General features: G+C 38.0%; 2 protein-coding genes across 2 annotated transcripts; both read right to left on the reverse strand.

Moving 5' to 3' along the window:
* Positions 1 to 2,448: 2,448 nt before the first annotated feature.
* LOC110698116 (60S ribosomal protein L10-like) lies at positions 2,449 to 5,033 on the reverse strand. Its single transcript, XM_021875522.1, has 4 exons — positions 4,879 to 5,033; positions 3,831 to 4,332; positions 3,395 to 3,476; positions 2,449 to 2,785 (listed from the first exon to the last, which is right to left on the reverse strand). Exons 1-4 carry the CDS (start codon positions 4,886 to 4,888, stop codon positions 2,690 to 2,692), a joined length of 690 nt encoding a protein of 229 aa, XP_021731214.1. The 5' UTR covers positions 4,889 to 5,033; the 3' UTR covers positions 2,449 to 2,689.
* Positions 5,034 to 5,566: 533 nt separating this feature from the next.
* Positions 5,567 to 16,810, reverse strand: LOC110698117 (protein SCAR2-like). Its single transcript, XM_021875523.1, has 9 exons — positions 16,224 to 16,810; positions 13,226 to 13,389; positions 12,452 to 12,575; positions 12,237 to 12,363; positions 11,048 to 11,109; positions 7,056 to 10,947; positions 6,383 to 6,931; positions 6,126 to 6,230; positions 5,567 to 6,013 (listed from the first exon to the last, which is right to left on the reverse strand). Exons 1-9 carry the CDS (start codon positions 16,376 to 16,378, stop codon positions 5,960 to 5,962), a joined length of 5,232 nt encoding a protein of 1,743 aa, XP_021731215.1. The 5' UTR covers positions 16,379 to 16,810; the 3' UTR covers positions 5,567 to 5,959.
* Positions 16,811 to 17,166: the final 356 nt, after the last annotated feature.

Raw genomic sequence — 17,166 nt, forward strand, 5'->3', positions numbered from 1 at the left:
CTCATGATTGTGTTGAAGTACACAATGGCACCATGATGACATGCACGGTGCATACTTTATTGCACCTATTAAGTTCAAACCTTTGTATATATGTTGATCCTAAGAGATTATAATCGATCTAGATCATGTCACAGGATTTACATTGCACCTTTTAATAAGTTCAAACCTTTGTATATATGTTGATCCTTGAGATTATACTCGATCTAGATCATGTCACATGATTTACATTGCACCTGGTAATAAGTTCAAACCTTTGTATATATGTCGACCCTTCGAGATTATACTTGATCTATCACAAGACTCGCAACATTGGATGATGCTCTGATACCAATGACATGGCCTTTGTAACTTAAGTTACTTAATCCGTATTAGTTATGTTAAAGAAGCGAGTCGTGTAAGATTTCATTTGTGGTATACATCTCCCTTCTTTAAGTCCTAAAAATCTAAAATTGTTCCCCATTTGAGCTTTTATGTCATTTGCTAGGTTGCAAAAGAACGTGTACTGACACTGATACAGATACGAATCCTAAAAAATATTTATCTCAAAATAGGGGACAACACGAGTAAAACATGATAAAATTCATACAATAAGGCCCTGTTCACTTTACCTTAAAAAAATAAGGAAAAATACACATTAATAATCCCAAATATGGGCGATTTACTTTAAATAATCCCAACTAAGGTTTATTATCTAATAATCCTAACAATGGGAGTAGTTTGCCAACAATAGTCCCAATGACTGGTAACCTGCTGAAAGAGATTTTTTTTAGCCACGTGTCAACGTATCATTGGTACAAAATAAAAAAAATAGAAAAAAAAGTAAAAAAAAAATTCCCAACCACCCCACAAACTCTAACCTTGCCGGAATCCGGCCAGCCACCAACTTACAACCATCCGAAACTACCTCTCAGCCAACTCCCGACTAGAGGTGACAATCTCAGACACGACACAACAACACGACCGAAATCGGCACAACACGAAGTTACCAAGAGAAAACACGAAGCCCACACGACACGAAATCAACCCGAACACGACTCGTTTAGAAAAAGTAGTCAAACTATAGAATTATCTTACATTTTACAAAGTTTTTTGATAAATTTTATAAATAACACGAAATTGACACGAGACCAAACACGAACTCGACACGACTTTTTGCCAGCACTACTCACGACAACCGAAACCACCACACATCCAACTCCTGACCACCGAAACCACCTCCCATCCAATCTCCGGCCACCGAGAGACCCTCCTGGCCCATCCAACCCCCGACCATCGAAACCACCTCCCATCCAACCCCCGACCACCGAAACAACCTCCCAGCCAAACCCCCGACCACCGAAACCGCACCTGACACCGCCACCCCAGTCCCCAAAACAACTACGAAGTCCAATGAAACCACAGCCACACCCACTGCAAAACCCTAAATTCGACGATAATTGGCTGGTCGCACCCCTTGTCCACCGAAACTCGACAGCCGGCCTTCTAGAAGGCCAACTAACCTAGCCCCGACCCCCGTAACCGCCTACCCAGCCACCATGATCCCAAAAACCACCAACATGCGCGCGATGACTTTAGGTGGTTTTGGGAGTCAAGGTTGCTGAATTGGTGGTTTTGTGCTCGGGGATGGGTCAAAGGTGGTTGGCCATTTGGTTTCGATGGGTAAGACGGGTGGTTGGCCGGATTCCGACAAGGCTAGGGGTGGGGGTTAGGGTTTGACGGTGGGGATAGGTGGCTGGGATTTTTTTTTATTTTTATTTTTGATGTTAAATTATTTTTAAAAATTTTGGACTAATCACGTGTCGACACGAGTCATGGTACCCTGCTATAGCAGTTATAGAGGAGAGAGAATATAAAATTAATAAAATACTATGTATGATCTAGGTTAGGTCCACTGGGTGAAAGAAATGAATTAAATATTGTAAAAAATTTCCAAATAAGAAAATGGGGCAAATATTTAAAAACGGTCGAAATAGAAAAGTGAGGCAAGTATATAAAAAAGAAGGGAGTATTATTTAAATAAGTGGAAAAAAAATGATAAACATGACCTTACTTAAGAATGTCCAAGACGTATCGTCGCGTATCAAACTAGTATAGGCTACATCACATGTACTCCCTCTGTCCCTAATTTAAAAGTCCATTTCTCTTTATTATGTTAGTAATAAATGTTAAAAATAGGCTTCTAAAAACCTTATAGTACAATAGTTTACAATGGCGTTAATATGTATTTATTGGTAGTTACTTGGGGCCTTTTCACTTCAGTTTAATAATCAATTCAGTAAATGTGAACAGACCCTAAGTGGACATTGGTAGATTAATGGCATTAATCTAAAACATTAGAGATGTCCCATTGCATTACTGTTGCCCTAGTCCGATTCTTAAAAAGTTGCTTCATGCGCTTATATCTAACCAGCAAGGCAGAAAATCAGAATATAACAAACTTACAAGCCATGAACAAAAAATCAATGAACATACCCAATAACTTGGTCTAAAAAAAACATAATCTCTAAGAGAGCAGAGAATGATTCTATATCAAATAGATTCATTGATGCACAACACCAACTAAAAAGGACCAGAATGAATCGCATGTTTTAAATTCTATGTATGACGACAATAGTCACAGATAATAAAATGATCATTAAGCTACAACCAAAAAGTCTGGTATAGATCAATCATATAGGAAGGCAAATATCTAAGCTTGAAGTTTCTCTTGTGCGATAGCAGTAGCACTTGTTAGGAAAGCCTGTCCAGCACGGCGGTTTGATAGAGGTCCATGGCAACCAAGAAGCTGCAAGGCACAAAATACATTAGACAGCACCGTAAATCACTACTGATTGTTACTAATAATAAGTGATCTACAGCAATGATGAAGGCAGGAGTAAAAACTCCACATGCACAGGAAATTGACAAAGCTAATTTGCTAATGAACAGATTTGTTTACGGCATATGCAAATTGGAATATTAACATAGGCAAAAGCAGAAGAATATTCCAAAAATATGCCCACACAGGCAAATAACACAAGGCAAGTAAATTCCGGAAGATAAAGAGCACCAGGATGATTGGTATCAAGTACTGGTACTAAGCAAAGTTTTACACGCTCAATCACGATAATACAGAGAAATCTTCACAATTCGTCAATAATAATGCATATAACGAAAATCCCAAACATGCATAAACCAACAGTTAAGAAGCACAACAAACAGAACACGTTGATAATGCAGTGACTGTTAATACAAATTACAGTGTAATCAAATAACATACTACATATAAGAGATCCAACTACTACTTCCATTCACAAAATGAAATCAATATTAGCCAGTGTCATCAGGTTAGCAGAGCACAAAATCCTAAATTTAACCATCATATACAATTAAAAGGAAAAAAAAATTAACATACCTTGGCATTGACACCATCTTGTACAATCCTGTTCTCAGATTTGTACTTCAAATAATCAGCACGGTTATACTTGGTAAAGCCCCTGATTAATAGAGTTAAGGAAATCAGTACTGGGAAACATGATACTCGTAATTCAAAGTTCAGACTAGCATCAACCACTACTCTCAAGATTCAAAGACTACCAGCTAAATTAACCACCAGTATTGCATAAAAACTGATCAAATAATGTAGAGTGTATAACTAATATGTTAAAACGATTAAAGCTTCCTATGAATATTTTATAACATTTGTTACCAACAATGAGCATGGTTGAACCAAAAAAAAGAAGTCCCAAGTAAAAAGCAGGTACTCGTACTCTAACCCAGAGACTACACATCCCAATTTGCAAATAAATAAGTGTTGAAACCTTAATAAAAAAGACAAGCAGTAAACATACCATTTCCTGCTGATAATGATCTTTTGACGACCAGGGAACTTGAACTTAGCACGACGAAGAGCTTCCTGAGCATGATGGCTGTTAGTGTCCTTGCAACGAACGGAGAGGAGGACCTGACCAATTGCAACACGAGCACAAACACCCTGAGGTTTGCCAAAAGCACCCCTCATACCAGTTTGGAGCCTATCAGCTCCAGCACACGAAAGCATCTTGTTGATACGAAGCACATGGAACGGGTGAACCCTAACCCTTAGATGGAAAGCATCCTTTCCGGCAAACTTAGTCATGTACTTGTTGCAAGCAATACGGGCAGCTTCCAACGCCTCACTTGACACATTTTCCTTCTCCCAACTGACAAGGTGCACACAGAAGGGGAATTCATCGACACCTTTCTTCTTCATACCGACATCGTAAATCCTGATTTTAGGATCAGGAACACCACGGCAAAACCGGGATTTAGGGTATGGCTTGTTCTTAATCTGACGATAACATCTTGCCGGTCCTAAATTGAATCCATTTACAACAATCACGTTTCAGTTTCTTCGGCACAAAAAAAAAAACTCCATTTATCACAACAATTTTCACTTTATCTAAGAGAAAATCCCTCATTTGAGCATATTGCATATTACTATCGAATCAACAAAAGCGAAATTAAGTTAACGCAACACATCTTAAACAATGATTAAAAATAAAATTTGCATCAATCTCATTGTCATTTGTTCATAAATTAATCAAACATACATGAACACAAATTCATCGGAACTACCACAAATTATCAGTATTTATTAAAAATAAATTGATCGAATCGAAACAAAAATGGGAAAAGTTACAGACTTTATAGCGAATAATCACTCAAAATGATCATATAAACACAAAAAATCAAGCAAAAACTAGCAGAAAAAACAGCGGAATTCAATTATTGTCCCCAATTCGGCGAAGAAACTGAATTCACAAAATCGATTGAACAAACAAAAACAAAATTGACAACTAACTAACAGTACAATCGAAACACTAATCCAGAATAATTAAACAAAGATGAAGAACATACTTCTTCCCATGGCGGCGAAACTTGAAGAAAATCTGAGCTCCGAAAATCGAAAACCCTAAGACGAGGAACAAGAAGAAGTAAAGTGGGTTTATAAATAAATAGAGAGAGAAAAAACGGGTTGCCCTGTTTGTTGGGCCGGTCAGGGGTATTACGATTTATGACGTTTGTGCTGGCGTTGGAAGTGTTAGATTGCCCATTTACGGCATCTTTTTTCAACAGTTTGGTCCAGTCTATGATCTACGGCCCAATTATTAATTATAATCAATGTCTAATGCTATGCTATATTTCTGTTCACATGATAGTTTTTTATTAATAAATTGAATTATTTCTTATAAAATTAAACTATTTTTGTTGAATTTATATCTTTTAATAATTGATTGTAATATGATAAATATAGTAATTTTTTTTTCCTTAAAAACAAATAAAAAAATATTGTAATTTTTGTAAAGTGAATGTAATAGGGCCTCAGGCGCTAATGATATTGTTGACATTTTTATTTTATTTTATTTTGACGGGATGGTTGACACGTTTTTATTTTTATTTTTTTAATTTAGTGATTAATTTAGGTAAGACAAGAATAGAAATGGGCTATTTATCCTCGATTTCTCGAAAAAGAATGATACAACATACAAAAATGGAATAAACAGAATTGGAAAGCTATCTCTTTCCTACAAAAGGGAAAAATGAATGATGGGGGTGGGGGATTATGCAGTGTTCAATACTTCATAGTTGATACACGAACCCAAAATGATTGGACAAAAATCAACGTTAATATACATCAATCTGATTGCAGACTCCTATTGCCAAAATTTGAAACATTGATACAAATTAATATGAACATTGAATGGTGCAGCAAGGCAGGCTGGAGATGCGCTTGCACGCAGAACCCCAGGCTGCTCGTGTATGTATATGATAATGTATCTATAAGATGGGAGGGGAAAACAAAAGAAAAAATCACTATACATATATCTATGTAGGGTAAGGGACGAACTACAACCACCCTTGAATCTATGTACTTCGTACTAAAGGTTGATACAGTCTCATCTAGCATATTGACAATGGTAAGTGGGATGTGGTTGTATCAACTATCACTCCAACTATCTTCATCACCGTCTTCATCACTTCCAGCCATTGCCTGTTTCAAAATTTGTCAGTTTAACAGTGAAAGAAGTGCAAGAACTCTGAAATATAGATGGGCCTGACTGCAAAACAATGATTCTACAAATATTTTTGGAGCATGGACAAACCTGACGAATAGTGCTTGCTTTTTCCAGAATGGCAGCAACCTTCAAATTTGTTCTTGGACCTTGAATATTGGGTCTAGCTGCAACTGCTGGTTTCAAATTGAACGACTGAAAGGAAGAAAATAAAAGTCAGCTGCTAGTTTTAGAGTATTTAGACAATGTTCAGGATGCTTAACACCCATGAACATTAGGAAAGGCAATGTTTAGGCTTTAGGATAAGTAACACCATGAACATTAAGAAATGCAATCTGAGGGCAAACCTTATTTCTTATTTGTTCAAATAATGAGTCTCTCTCTTCTGCTTTTGGTTCAGCCGGAGGGTGTGACCTTTCAGTTACCTTCCTTAGCAACATTCGTGGGGATTCTGTTTCTTCAGTTTTCAGTTCAAGCTCTTCTCTAACCCTTTCCCGGACCTTCCTCAACTGCGCCATTGGTGAATTAATTTCTTCAACTTTAGGCTCAACCTCTTGTTGAGACTTTACCCCTACCTTTCTTAGCTGCAACTGTTCCAATAGAAATTCTCTCTCTTCAGATTTTGGATCAACTGGTGATTTAACCCTGTCTCCAACTTTTCTTAACTGCAACTGTTCTGGTAAAAATTCCTCTTCAGCTTTTGTGTCAACTGGAGGTTTTACCCTTTCTCCCACCTTTCTCAGTTGCAACTGTTCCAAATATTCTCCTCCTTCCTCTTTTGACTCCACTGGTGGCTTGACCCTCTCCACTTTTCTCAACTGCATTTGCTCCAGAATAGACTCTCCTTCTTCGGGTTTTGATTCCAATGGTGGCTTTGTCCTCTCAACCTTTCTCAACTACATAAACATAAGAGATATAAGAACGCAGCATTCTAAGTGTATGTGTGTGTGTGTGTGTGTGTATGAAGCATTTGCAAGATAAAACTATAGAATCTAAGATAACACCGATTCCAGGACTGACCTTGCTTTTGTCAATGGAAACAACCTCAACAATGAGAGGATTTCTAGGTCTTGGAAGCTTCTTCTGGAGAGTTCCATTAATATTGCCATCAGCATAAGATGGAATCTCATCATATTCACTCGACCATGTTCTTCCCGCCTCAGGAGCCACCAAACCTGGGGGTGCTTGATCCACAAGGGGCTGAGAGTAAGAATTTGCTACTTCCTCCGACACTTGTGGACTGTGTCCAACCAGCTCATTTTGAATAGAAGTTTCAGTATCCACTTTTGTTTCTAGTGTAGATGAATTTTCAGAAAAGTGGCCAATTAATGATCCGGATTCAGGGGGATCCACATTAGGCTGACGGGAATCTTCAGAAATCTGAGTGCCATTCAATGACGTTGAGGCAGAAGAGACCGTAATAGGTACATGGTCTTGTCTTCCAACTTCACCTGTTTTAGCGTGGGCAGAATCTTCAGAAACCATAAATGGATTTGACGGTGTATATATTCCTTGCTGTGTTACATAAGCATCCAGATTTGTGGATACAGAAGGGACTGTGGATGGTATATTGTCTTGTCTTCCAACTGCACTAGTGTTAATCTGGAATAAACCTTCAGAAACTCCAACAGGCATTGGCAGGGCAAAGACTCCTTGCTGTGCCACATAACCATCTGAATACCCCAGATGTCCCTCATTTGTGAGAGACCGGGAATTGATTTCAGTTCTGTAATTGCTAGTTGGTAGGACCAATGACTGAAGAGGAGAAAACGCATAATGCACTGCTGGTGGAGCCAAAGGCAGGATTGTCGGTGGGATTGAAGTAAGTGTATTATTCCCTGCTGCGAGGGTCACTGGTTGGAAAGAAGCTATTGTGTGGTGCACTGCTGGTAGGGGTATTGGTTGTACTGGAGCAAGGGAATGGTGCATAGTTGGCAGACCCATTGGTTGAACTTGGACTGGAACACGTGTATGTTGCACCACTGGCCTCCCCGCTGGAGCAGCAGCAGAATTTTGGAACTTGCCCAGTCTCCATTGCATAGGAGGCAAAGGAGGCAGAGATGGTGGCTCTAGGTTGATTCGAGGGGGCTGACCAGAGTTCTCCAACTGTGAGGCTTGGTCACCACTACTTAGCATGCCATTATTGCCATGCACCAATACATTGGAGGTGTCCAGCATATACTCAGCTGATTGCGGTGAAATTTTTGATAGTGTAGGTTGGTCATCATGTAAACCAGGAACAGCTATGCTTGATTCTCTCTCAACATATTGGGGTTCAAAGAGAGCATGGCCAAGTGAATCCAGGTCCTTCGCTTCTGCAGCTGAGTTCTCACTACTCTTGACATCTTCAGGCAGTGAACCATCATGTAAGGTGGGAGAATCAGCAGAAGATATGTTGCACATGTTGGCATTGGAAGTTACAGAAGCATCTTGAACAGGATCAATTTGCCTTCTTTGCTCTACCTCATCATTTTGATGAAATTGCTTGGTGACTAAAAGAGGGGGCTCATGGAGCTTCTCAGGAAGTAGTGACAAAGTCGACCCATTTTGATGATAATCATCCACGACATCAACTTGTTCGGAACCATCAGCAACAGTTTCTATATGATCCACCTTCCCCACATGACGATTGGAATGTGACTCATCCTCAGATGCCACTACATTAGAATCATTATGTTCACAGGGTATGTTAAGGGGGGATGCATCAGGAGAAAAGATCTTGTCCTTGTCACCATGCGGATCAACGGGAGCATGATCAACGTTGGCTTCACCAAGAATAATTGCTGCTTGAGATTCACGATCATCCACAACAGTATCTGACTCAAAGGCTTGTGATTTATCTGGATTCCCATCAACAGAAATAGAGTATCCAGTATCATTACCAGAATATACCTCACAAGCTTCATCTGGGCAAAGCTCCAGTAGAGTACTATCAGTTGCCTCTAAGGGCATTTTCAGCCATTCGCATTGCTTTTCCAGAGGATCTAGAACAGGGGATGGCTTTCCCACCTTGAAAGAGTCCTGCAAGATATTATCAGCGGACCAAGAAATCTCACTATTTGAGTCATCCCTGGAAGACACAACAGCTGCATCAGCTTCAAAAGAGCCACAATTAGCGAGTTTAGCTGCCTCAGTAATCTCACCAGGTGGAAATTCTCGTGCGCTAGTGTGTAGCTGATTGGACATGCCAGGCAAGTTTTCAGCTCGGCAACCATGCAGAGCAAAAGATACTATTTCTTTACTCACAGCAATATCATCTTCCATACTAGTATCTTCCCAGGAACATGGAAGATTTTCCGCAGAAGAACCAAGAGATGCATGGCCGGAATTCTTTGTTCCAGGGAGCAGCTCGTGAAAACCAAAACTCGCAGTAGAATCTGTGGCAGAGCATAAATCTTTTGAGTTTTTTCCAGTTGATGGAGTACAATCTTCTTCATGGGCCATAATGATGGACTTAGTTTTTTCTTGATACATAGGAACGGAAACAGGAGAGTGTTTACCAGATGATCCAATGTCTGAACAAGCATTTAATTCTGCTGCTCCGAAATCCATATCGTGTCCTTCGACCAATGAACCAGCCGCATCATGGGAGTCTGTTTCAGGCAAATGTACCAAGCCATCCGAGTTATTTAACAAACCCCCTGATGCCTCACAATGTACACTACAATGCGGACCATCCTTATCATGAACTGAAGGTTCCACACTGACAAAATGCCCACTATCCTCAGAAGTGTCAGAAAATGTTCTATGGGAATGCAAGATATCAATTTGATTTGTACGTCCTTGATCCATTTCTCCCAAATCAACATCAAGATTTGCAGAGACTTCTGATTCTGGGCATGGCAAGGGATCATCTACTAAATTAGCTTTCACATCTACAGGAAGAATCTTCTTATTAGAATCAGCAAGAGAAGAAGTATTCAAAGCTTCACCAGACTCCTCCTCACTCTTCAATATGTCATCAACTGCGGCATGAGCAATACTGGCTGCTGCATGCATTTCTCTTTCTTTTCTGAGAATCTCCTCGTATGTGGAATGATGGTCAAATAACATATTGTCAGAATCCGAGTTAGAAGCTTGGATAGTAGCAACTGCTACATCAAGATCAGTTGTAGTCTCCATCAAAGTGTTCACACTATTTGAGCATGAACTTTCCCTGTCCTTGGATAAACGATCGCCATCTTCAGATGTGATGGAGTTTCCAATTGATTGTGAATCCAAGGATACACAACGGAGCTCCCGCCGTTTTTCGCTTCCATCAGAATCTTCCATAACGGGTTCCACATTCAAATAGTGTGGATTTTTCTTACAATCAGAATCTGTCTCAAATTCAGACTCCATATTAGCAAGAGCGTCCACATAATTATCAATCTCACTAGCAACATCATCAATATCACAAGCACCATCAGCACTGCCTTCTGACATGCTTTCTCTATCAGCAATTTCTTCACTACTCACCACCTTCGAAATTTTTGATAAGTTACTATCATGACTTTCATGATAGAGTCCAGGTACTTCCGCACGTTTATTGTCACTCAATGTATTCAACTTGTCCTGATTAAAACCACCCATTGATGATTTGGCCACAATTTCCCTGCCTTCAGGTGAGGAGCAAAAGCTTCTGTCAGTGTCTATTGATTCTTTGACAGGACTAATTGCACCAATTTCCACAATTTCAAGACCTGTTTCACAAACAGTATCTGACTTCCATGTCAATGCTAGAGGGTCAATACATATTTCATGAAGAATTTTTTGCTCCTGTGGACTAGTATCCAAAAACTTTTCCATGTAACTTTTCACATTATCCTGCTCGAAAAGAGATCCAGTAAACTGCCTCTTCTTCAATTTTACACGACGCGCTGGATCATTAATACCACTCTCAATACGCTCTTCCAGAAACAGCTGATGCAGTCTGCACTAGCAAAATTCATATGTTAACGTTTATCAGTTAGCAATCTTTAAAGTATGTAAGAAAAAGAATTGAAACATCGAAATAAACGAAGGCTTCATACTTGGCATGTGATGACGGATAGGATTCTGGAGTATCTCCGTTTCTCCATCGCGGTCCTCTCTTCTGAAACACGGCCAAAAAGACAACATTAGGACAGAATTTTACATATACATGGAGTTCACAAGCTTGGAAATAAAAATTTACGTTACAGTCTCAAAGTAGTAGTAATAAAACTACACATCCAAACAGAAGAGAAACCAAAGATTAATCAAGTTAAGTATAAACCAATACAGTCAAGGTGGTGCTGAAAAAAGTCTTTAGAAGCTAGAAGGTATATGCCAAGGGGCAAAACCTAACACAGCAGCAAACTGCCCATTTTCAAAATTATATCTCAAATCAATATTCAAAATAGAGAAAGTTGCCAGCATGCCACCATTTTTTTGTACTCGCAGATTATCGAATTCCAAGAGAGTCAACAATAAACTAATAACATAAACCCAAATTAGGTCAAACATATAAGAGAAGAGCGCCAAGTAATATTAAGCACCAATACTTCATAATAGATATCAATAGCAACTGGAGCTATTAATAGGTACAAGTCGTAATATGCTAATGACACAGGTCTATTGATAACAAGTAGTAACATTAAACACCAAGTTTTATAGCAAACAGAATGATCACTAGCAGTGCACACCAACCCATTCGGTCATATCAATATTTATCCCCTTCCGACCACCAGGCACAGAACTACACAACTATTTTAGAATGATACTATATATAACATAAATATAAAGAGGTGTAAGTGCAACAGAGGAGCTGTAAGTGAAACGGATACACTAATTTACCCACCCAGTTCACTTTTGTCTCCCTTTAGCAGGAACTGGCAACTGATATTGCATATAAAGTCAACATCCTTTCATTACCATGCTGTAAATATATATTTCTAGGCCTTTGTCATCACCATAAGCCACAACTCAGATCACTTGTTATTGTTATCGTTGCAGCTACTCTAATTTATAAACACACACGCACACGCACACACACACACATGCATCACACGGGCACACGCATGCACACACACAAACACGCACGCGTGTGCGCGCACCACACACACACAGTCTCTCTCTCTCTCTCTCTCTCTCTCTCTCTCTCTCTCTCTCTCTCTCTCTCTCTCTCTCACACACACACACACACACACACACACAAGCCACATAAGAAGTTTCTTAGCATATTAGCGTGTATCATTGTACCTTTACTCTTCGAGTTTTCTTATCCCTCTGTCCTAATTTTCTACCAGTCAAAGATGCTGATTCCATCTTAAAGAATGATGGGTCAGTGAAGCGCTTCAAACACGCACCGGCACCCGCAACATCAAACCTGCAACATATTAAGCCATCAACATCATCAACTAATAACATATCATTCTGTGTGGAGATACATAGTTATCAAAATAAAAGAAACCTACTTGTCAAGAAGGAAGAGACGAGGAGGACCCCTACACTCCTCGTAAGAATCCATAACAAATCGAGGTAAGTCTTCTCGAGTAACCACACTCTGATCCATACGGAGATTAGGATGCCAGTCAACGCCTGCCACATACATATGTTAAAGTGCAGGACAAAAGCCCATGCAATAACTGTTATCAGAGAATTAACAGCTTTCACTACTCTAAAATCCAAGGGAAGTTTCACTGTTAAAAGTTTTTTAAACAACAAATTCAGATTAAAATTTGTAAATCCTCTGTATATAAGATACACTAATTTCATCCTGCGGGTTGAAAATGCCTAAGTAAACGTTGTACAATCCAGACCGGATTGCCAGAAGACAGCATATAGGCATCCAAATTATCAAAAAATGAACCGAATTCAGGCCTACAGGACAAGATTTACCAAAGTGATGCAAGAAAAGAAATGAGCGAAACCTTTTTTTTTTTGTGAGTTACAACTTACAATACTTGCAAAAGGTTGAAACAAATGGGGTAGAGCTTTTAAAATATTATCAAACCATGGTATCTTTAATCAGGCCATCAGCCCAACAAGGCAACAACATATAATAAAGTGAGTAGAGCAGGCCCTTGACCGACCACGAAATAAAAATTTCCTTTAGACCCTTGATTGTCAAACAAAGAGTGTTAAACCTGACACTAATTGTATATTCATCAAACAAATTTACTACTAAGTTAAACAACAATAAAAACAGGCATCTTCCATAAGAAATGCACGCTTGATAAAATTCCCACCTGTGTTGTAGAGAAACGCTGTATGGCTAGTTTGGGAGAGGAGTGTCCTTTCAATTGAAGGAAATTCAGCTTCCAGTTGCTGGACACGAACTATCAGACCATGACCTCTAGCAGAGGTAGCCATAACTTCTTCATGCAAGTCATGGAATATTTCAGCAGCAAACCTTTTTAAATCAGAAGACACAAGTAATCAGGGAAACATCTCTTGCAGCAAATTATGAGAACAATAAATTTGATACATAAAGATGTTGTTTGGTTTGTATAAACATGGGAATTAGGAGAGTTCTTAGGAATTGCAAAATGCGTAAGTTGTTTGTTTGAATAAAATTTGGTGAAATGGGGGAAGTAGAGCTTCCTAGGAATTTTTAGTTCCCACAAAATGTAGAAATTTACTTACTAGTCCCCACTAGGTAAGTTGAAATTTCTATGGGAATTTATTTCCCTCATTACTAACCAAACTGCTTTAAGAAATTCCCATGAATTTGATTGTGGAATTTAATTCCCATAAATTAGAAGTTCATGGGAATTTTCATTTCCTATGTTAACCAAACGACCACAAAATTCAAAGATTGACCCCTCAAAGGGAAAAGGAATAAAATGAAAATCTTCCTAGATGTAGATGCATCACACGATCCTTTATCTCTAAACTATTACTCGTAACTCTTTATATGGTCATTGATCTGTGTTTGTTCCAAAATGTCATGGGGAATCATGGTTTGACATTTGGACTTTCCGTTATGCAGATGTATTGGGAGCTCAATGCCTTATATTCTCTCAGTAAGATTGGTTAATTATAATCTCATATAAGACAAAACAGTTCCACAATGATTAATGTTGTGGACAGGCAGAAAAACAAAAGACAGAGTTTAAATGATGTTCCCCTAGCTTGATAGCACATTTTTAATGTTGTCCAACAAAGAAAGCATGTAACTTTGAAAAACATAAATCAATTAATCTTTCTCAACAGTCAATGTAGGCTTATAAATATTATTTATCAGACAGCAATATTCTCTAATAGCCGAAGAAGGAAAGGTTGCATCTCAAGGTTTCAAACTACACATCAAGACATATTCAAGTCTATACTGACAATCTTTGCAAGGTTTAACAAACAAATCATTGCATCCTTCAAATCTTTACACCAATGCCCTTTAGCTAATTTATTAACCTACCATTGTCATTCAAGTTGATCAACATTAATATGATAATATCCTCTAATAGCTAATGGCACAAGATGAGAAAGGTCATTTTCAAACCGTATACATCCAACTTTTAATTGCCATTCTATATACTTGGGACAAAATCATCACATACTTCTCATCTTTTCACCGAGGTACAAAACCTTTCGTTTACTTATCTATTGTTGTCATTAAGCTTGTTCAACAACATTAATTTCTGAAACTGAGTATTTATTGGCATTTTTTTAGCCCACTAAGAAATTAGGATGCAAATAACCACAGCCTTCAAATTGCTTCACTTGGGCACTTGGGTGTGTTTGGCTTACATCTTCCCATAAAACATTTACTATAATGTCTACACACTTAAAGAACCCTAATCCAAAAGAACTGTTAATGCTAAATTGGCAACAACCAGAGTATACAGCTTACAACCACATCATGATGACTAGGAATGTCTTAGTATGCAAAATCACAATAGAAAGTATATATCATAACTATATTTAGACGGCCTACTGGGATTAATAAGGTTAAGCGTGTAATACACTTAGGAGAATAAAGCTTCATAGGAACTCTACAAAAACAGAGAGGATTACAGTAATTAGGAATTTAGGAGCAAGAACTTTGGCCAGAGTACAATGAGTAGCGTAATTCAACATCTCCTCCTCATTGGCTCATTGGATTATGAAATTTTCCAAGATGATCTTTTGTTCTTTTTTTTAATAATTTTTCTATTCTATAGCTTCCCACGGCTGTTTAGACCTTTGCCTGCCTCTAGATTTCCAGCCTGCTTCATGCTTGCTTTTCTGCACCTTTTAATTTCATATTTTAAGCATTTATTGGTTCTTAGCCAGATGAAAGGAGATTCTTTCTCTAAAAGTCTATCAGATTTAGATAAAACAAAAGCTCATATGGAGCTTAATCATATTATTGATCCATGTCGTTACAGTAAGGATGCAAATCAACATCAAGTTAGCTATTAGTCATTTTTTTTTCTAGGGGTGCTAAAGTAAAGGACCTTTATTATTCCCTTCAAAATTACTTGAGCTAAGCCTTTTTCCCATTCCAGAATAGGCCGCCCCTTCGTCATATGCTACAGGTATCATAGTTAAAATGTAGCTCAAGTTTACTCCCTATTGGCCACAAAATCCCCCACCTTGGATCACTTATCCTAGAAAAAAACAACAAAGCATTGTGTAATGCCCAGTCCGCTACTCGGGACCAAATCAAACAGCCAACCACTAATCGGTTCCAATAAAATCCAACAGGTAGCAAACAATTTCAAAACGTACAACACATACCCCCTTCGGCCCTTCCCCATGTTTCCTTTCGTTTTCTAATTCAGGAAATAAGGCAAGAGTTTGATGAAATTATCATTTCTCGCTTAACATCACAATCAACAAATCTGATAAGCATCAAATTCACATAATATCTTCCTGCAATTTAATATCACTAACAATAAAATCTAAACACTTCCATTAACAGCCAAAAAAAAGTGAAAATAAATACTTCAAATTCAAACAACATCTAATTCAGGCAAAATTCCGCAAAATTTGCATTTTAAGTCATTTTAAGTCAATGTAAAGCTTAATCCAAAAATCAAAAATAAAAAGTGAAATTAAATACTTGAAAACCAAACAATATCTAATTCAGGAAATTCCGCAAAAATTGCATTATGAGTCAATGTTAAGCATAATCTTAATTAATCCAGCTGAAGCAGATCTCAACAATTGATTAAATTCAAATTCACGCCATAACAAACAATTTTCACCAAATCAATCAAAAATTGAAACCCTAATCACATTCAAAAATTGAAAAGAACATACTCAGCTAAGTCACCGAGCTGGCGAAGAACACCAACAAGACCAGCCATGGCAACACCTTCAAGCAGAGCTTCAGAATCATCTTTATCAGCAACTTTATACAACTCTGGATCCGCTAAACTATACTCATTCCTAATTTGATGCCTATTTAAAGGCATTATATCGCTCAATTTCTTCAATTGCAAACCCTAATTTCCTCTGCAACTTCGTCTTCGTCTTCTTCGATGAAATTGATGGTAGGATTTGGAAGAATTTGTCACATTTCAAGGATTCAACCATGAAAAAGCTTTGCCACCTAAAAATGGCAGCGAAAATAAATAAATTTATAAAAGTGAAGAGGAGAGAGAAAGTGGCTGAAAATGGAAGACTGAGAAAGAGTGACAGTAAAAAGGAGGAAGAGAAAAAGCCAGGAAGAATTTATTGTTGTTTGATTTTATTTTTTGAGGAATTTAATTTTTTTGCAGGAAATGGTCCATTATATTTTTGGGAGAATAAATGAAAACAGTAAAATGTCGTGGATATATAATGTGACCCAATTTACTATTCCGTACTTGTGTAGTTAAATAGGCGCGCATCTTGCCGTTTTATTTGCTTTCTTTCTTTCGCACTTGGTATCGCTATCGGTCACCGATACTTCTTCGGTCTTTCCGTCTTCAAATAAAAGTTTATCCCGTGTATTGTGTATATTATGGAGAACTCACATATGATGTACGGAGTATGTATTATGATGAATTTTTTTATATATATAAATATCATTGACATGTTTTCTTTTTTGTTATGATTAAAGATTTGTTCTCATTTACTGAAGTACATTGAGCTGATTGGAGCTAAAATGAACTGACCTGAGTAGAGCTGAAATGAATATTTTATAAGAGAAGCAAATTAAGAGCTAAACTGAACTTATTGGTGCTGAACTGAACAGAACTTAAGATGAAGTGAACATGTC

The sequence above is a fragment of the Chenopodium quinoa genome, unplaced genomic scaffold, assembly GCF_001683475.1.
Source record: "Chenopodium quinoa cultivar QQ74 unplaced genomic scaffold, ASM168347v1, whole genome shotgun sequence".
NCBI lineage: Eukaryota > Viridiplantae > Streptophyta > Magnoliopsida > Caryophyllales > Amaranthaceae > Chenopodium > Chenopodium quinoa.

Coding starts and splice junctions, on each gene's coding strand:
- LOC110698117 (XM_021875523.1), bottom strand. CDS start 16,378: ATGCCTTTAAATAGGCATCAAATTAGGAATGAGTATAGTTTAGCGGAT. Junction 12,364..12,451: donor CGTCTCTTCCTTCTTGACAA/GTAGGTTTCTTT, acceptor AATATGTTGCAG/GTTTGATGTTGCGGGTGCCG. Junction 6,932..7,055: donor TTTCCATTGACAAAAGCAAG/GTCAGTCCTGGA, acceptor ATGTTTATGTAG/TTGAGAAAGGTTGAGAGGAC.
- LOC110698116 (XM_021875522.1), bottom strand. Junction 3,477..3,830: donor ATCATTATCAGCAGGAAATG/GTATGTTTACTG, acceptor TCTATTAATCAG/GGGCTTTACCAAGTATAACC. Junction 2,786..3,394: donor AAGATGGTGTCAATGCCAAG/GTATGTTAATTT, acceptor TGTGCCTTGCAG/CTTCTTGGTTGCCATGGACC.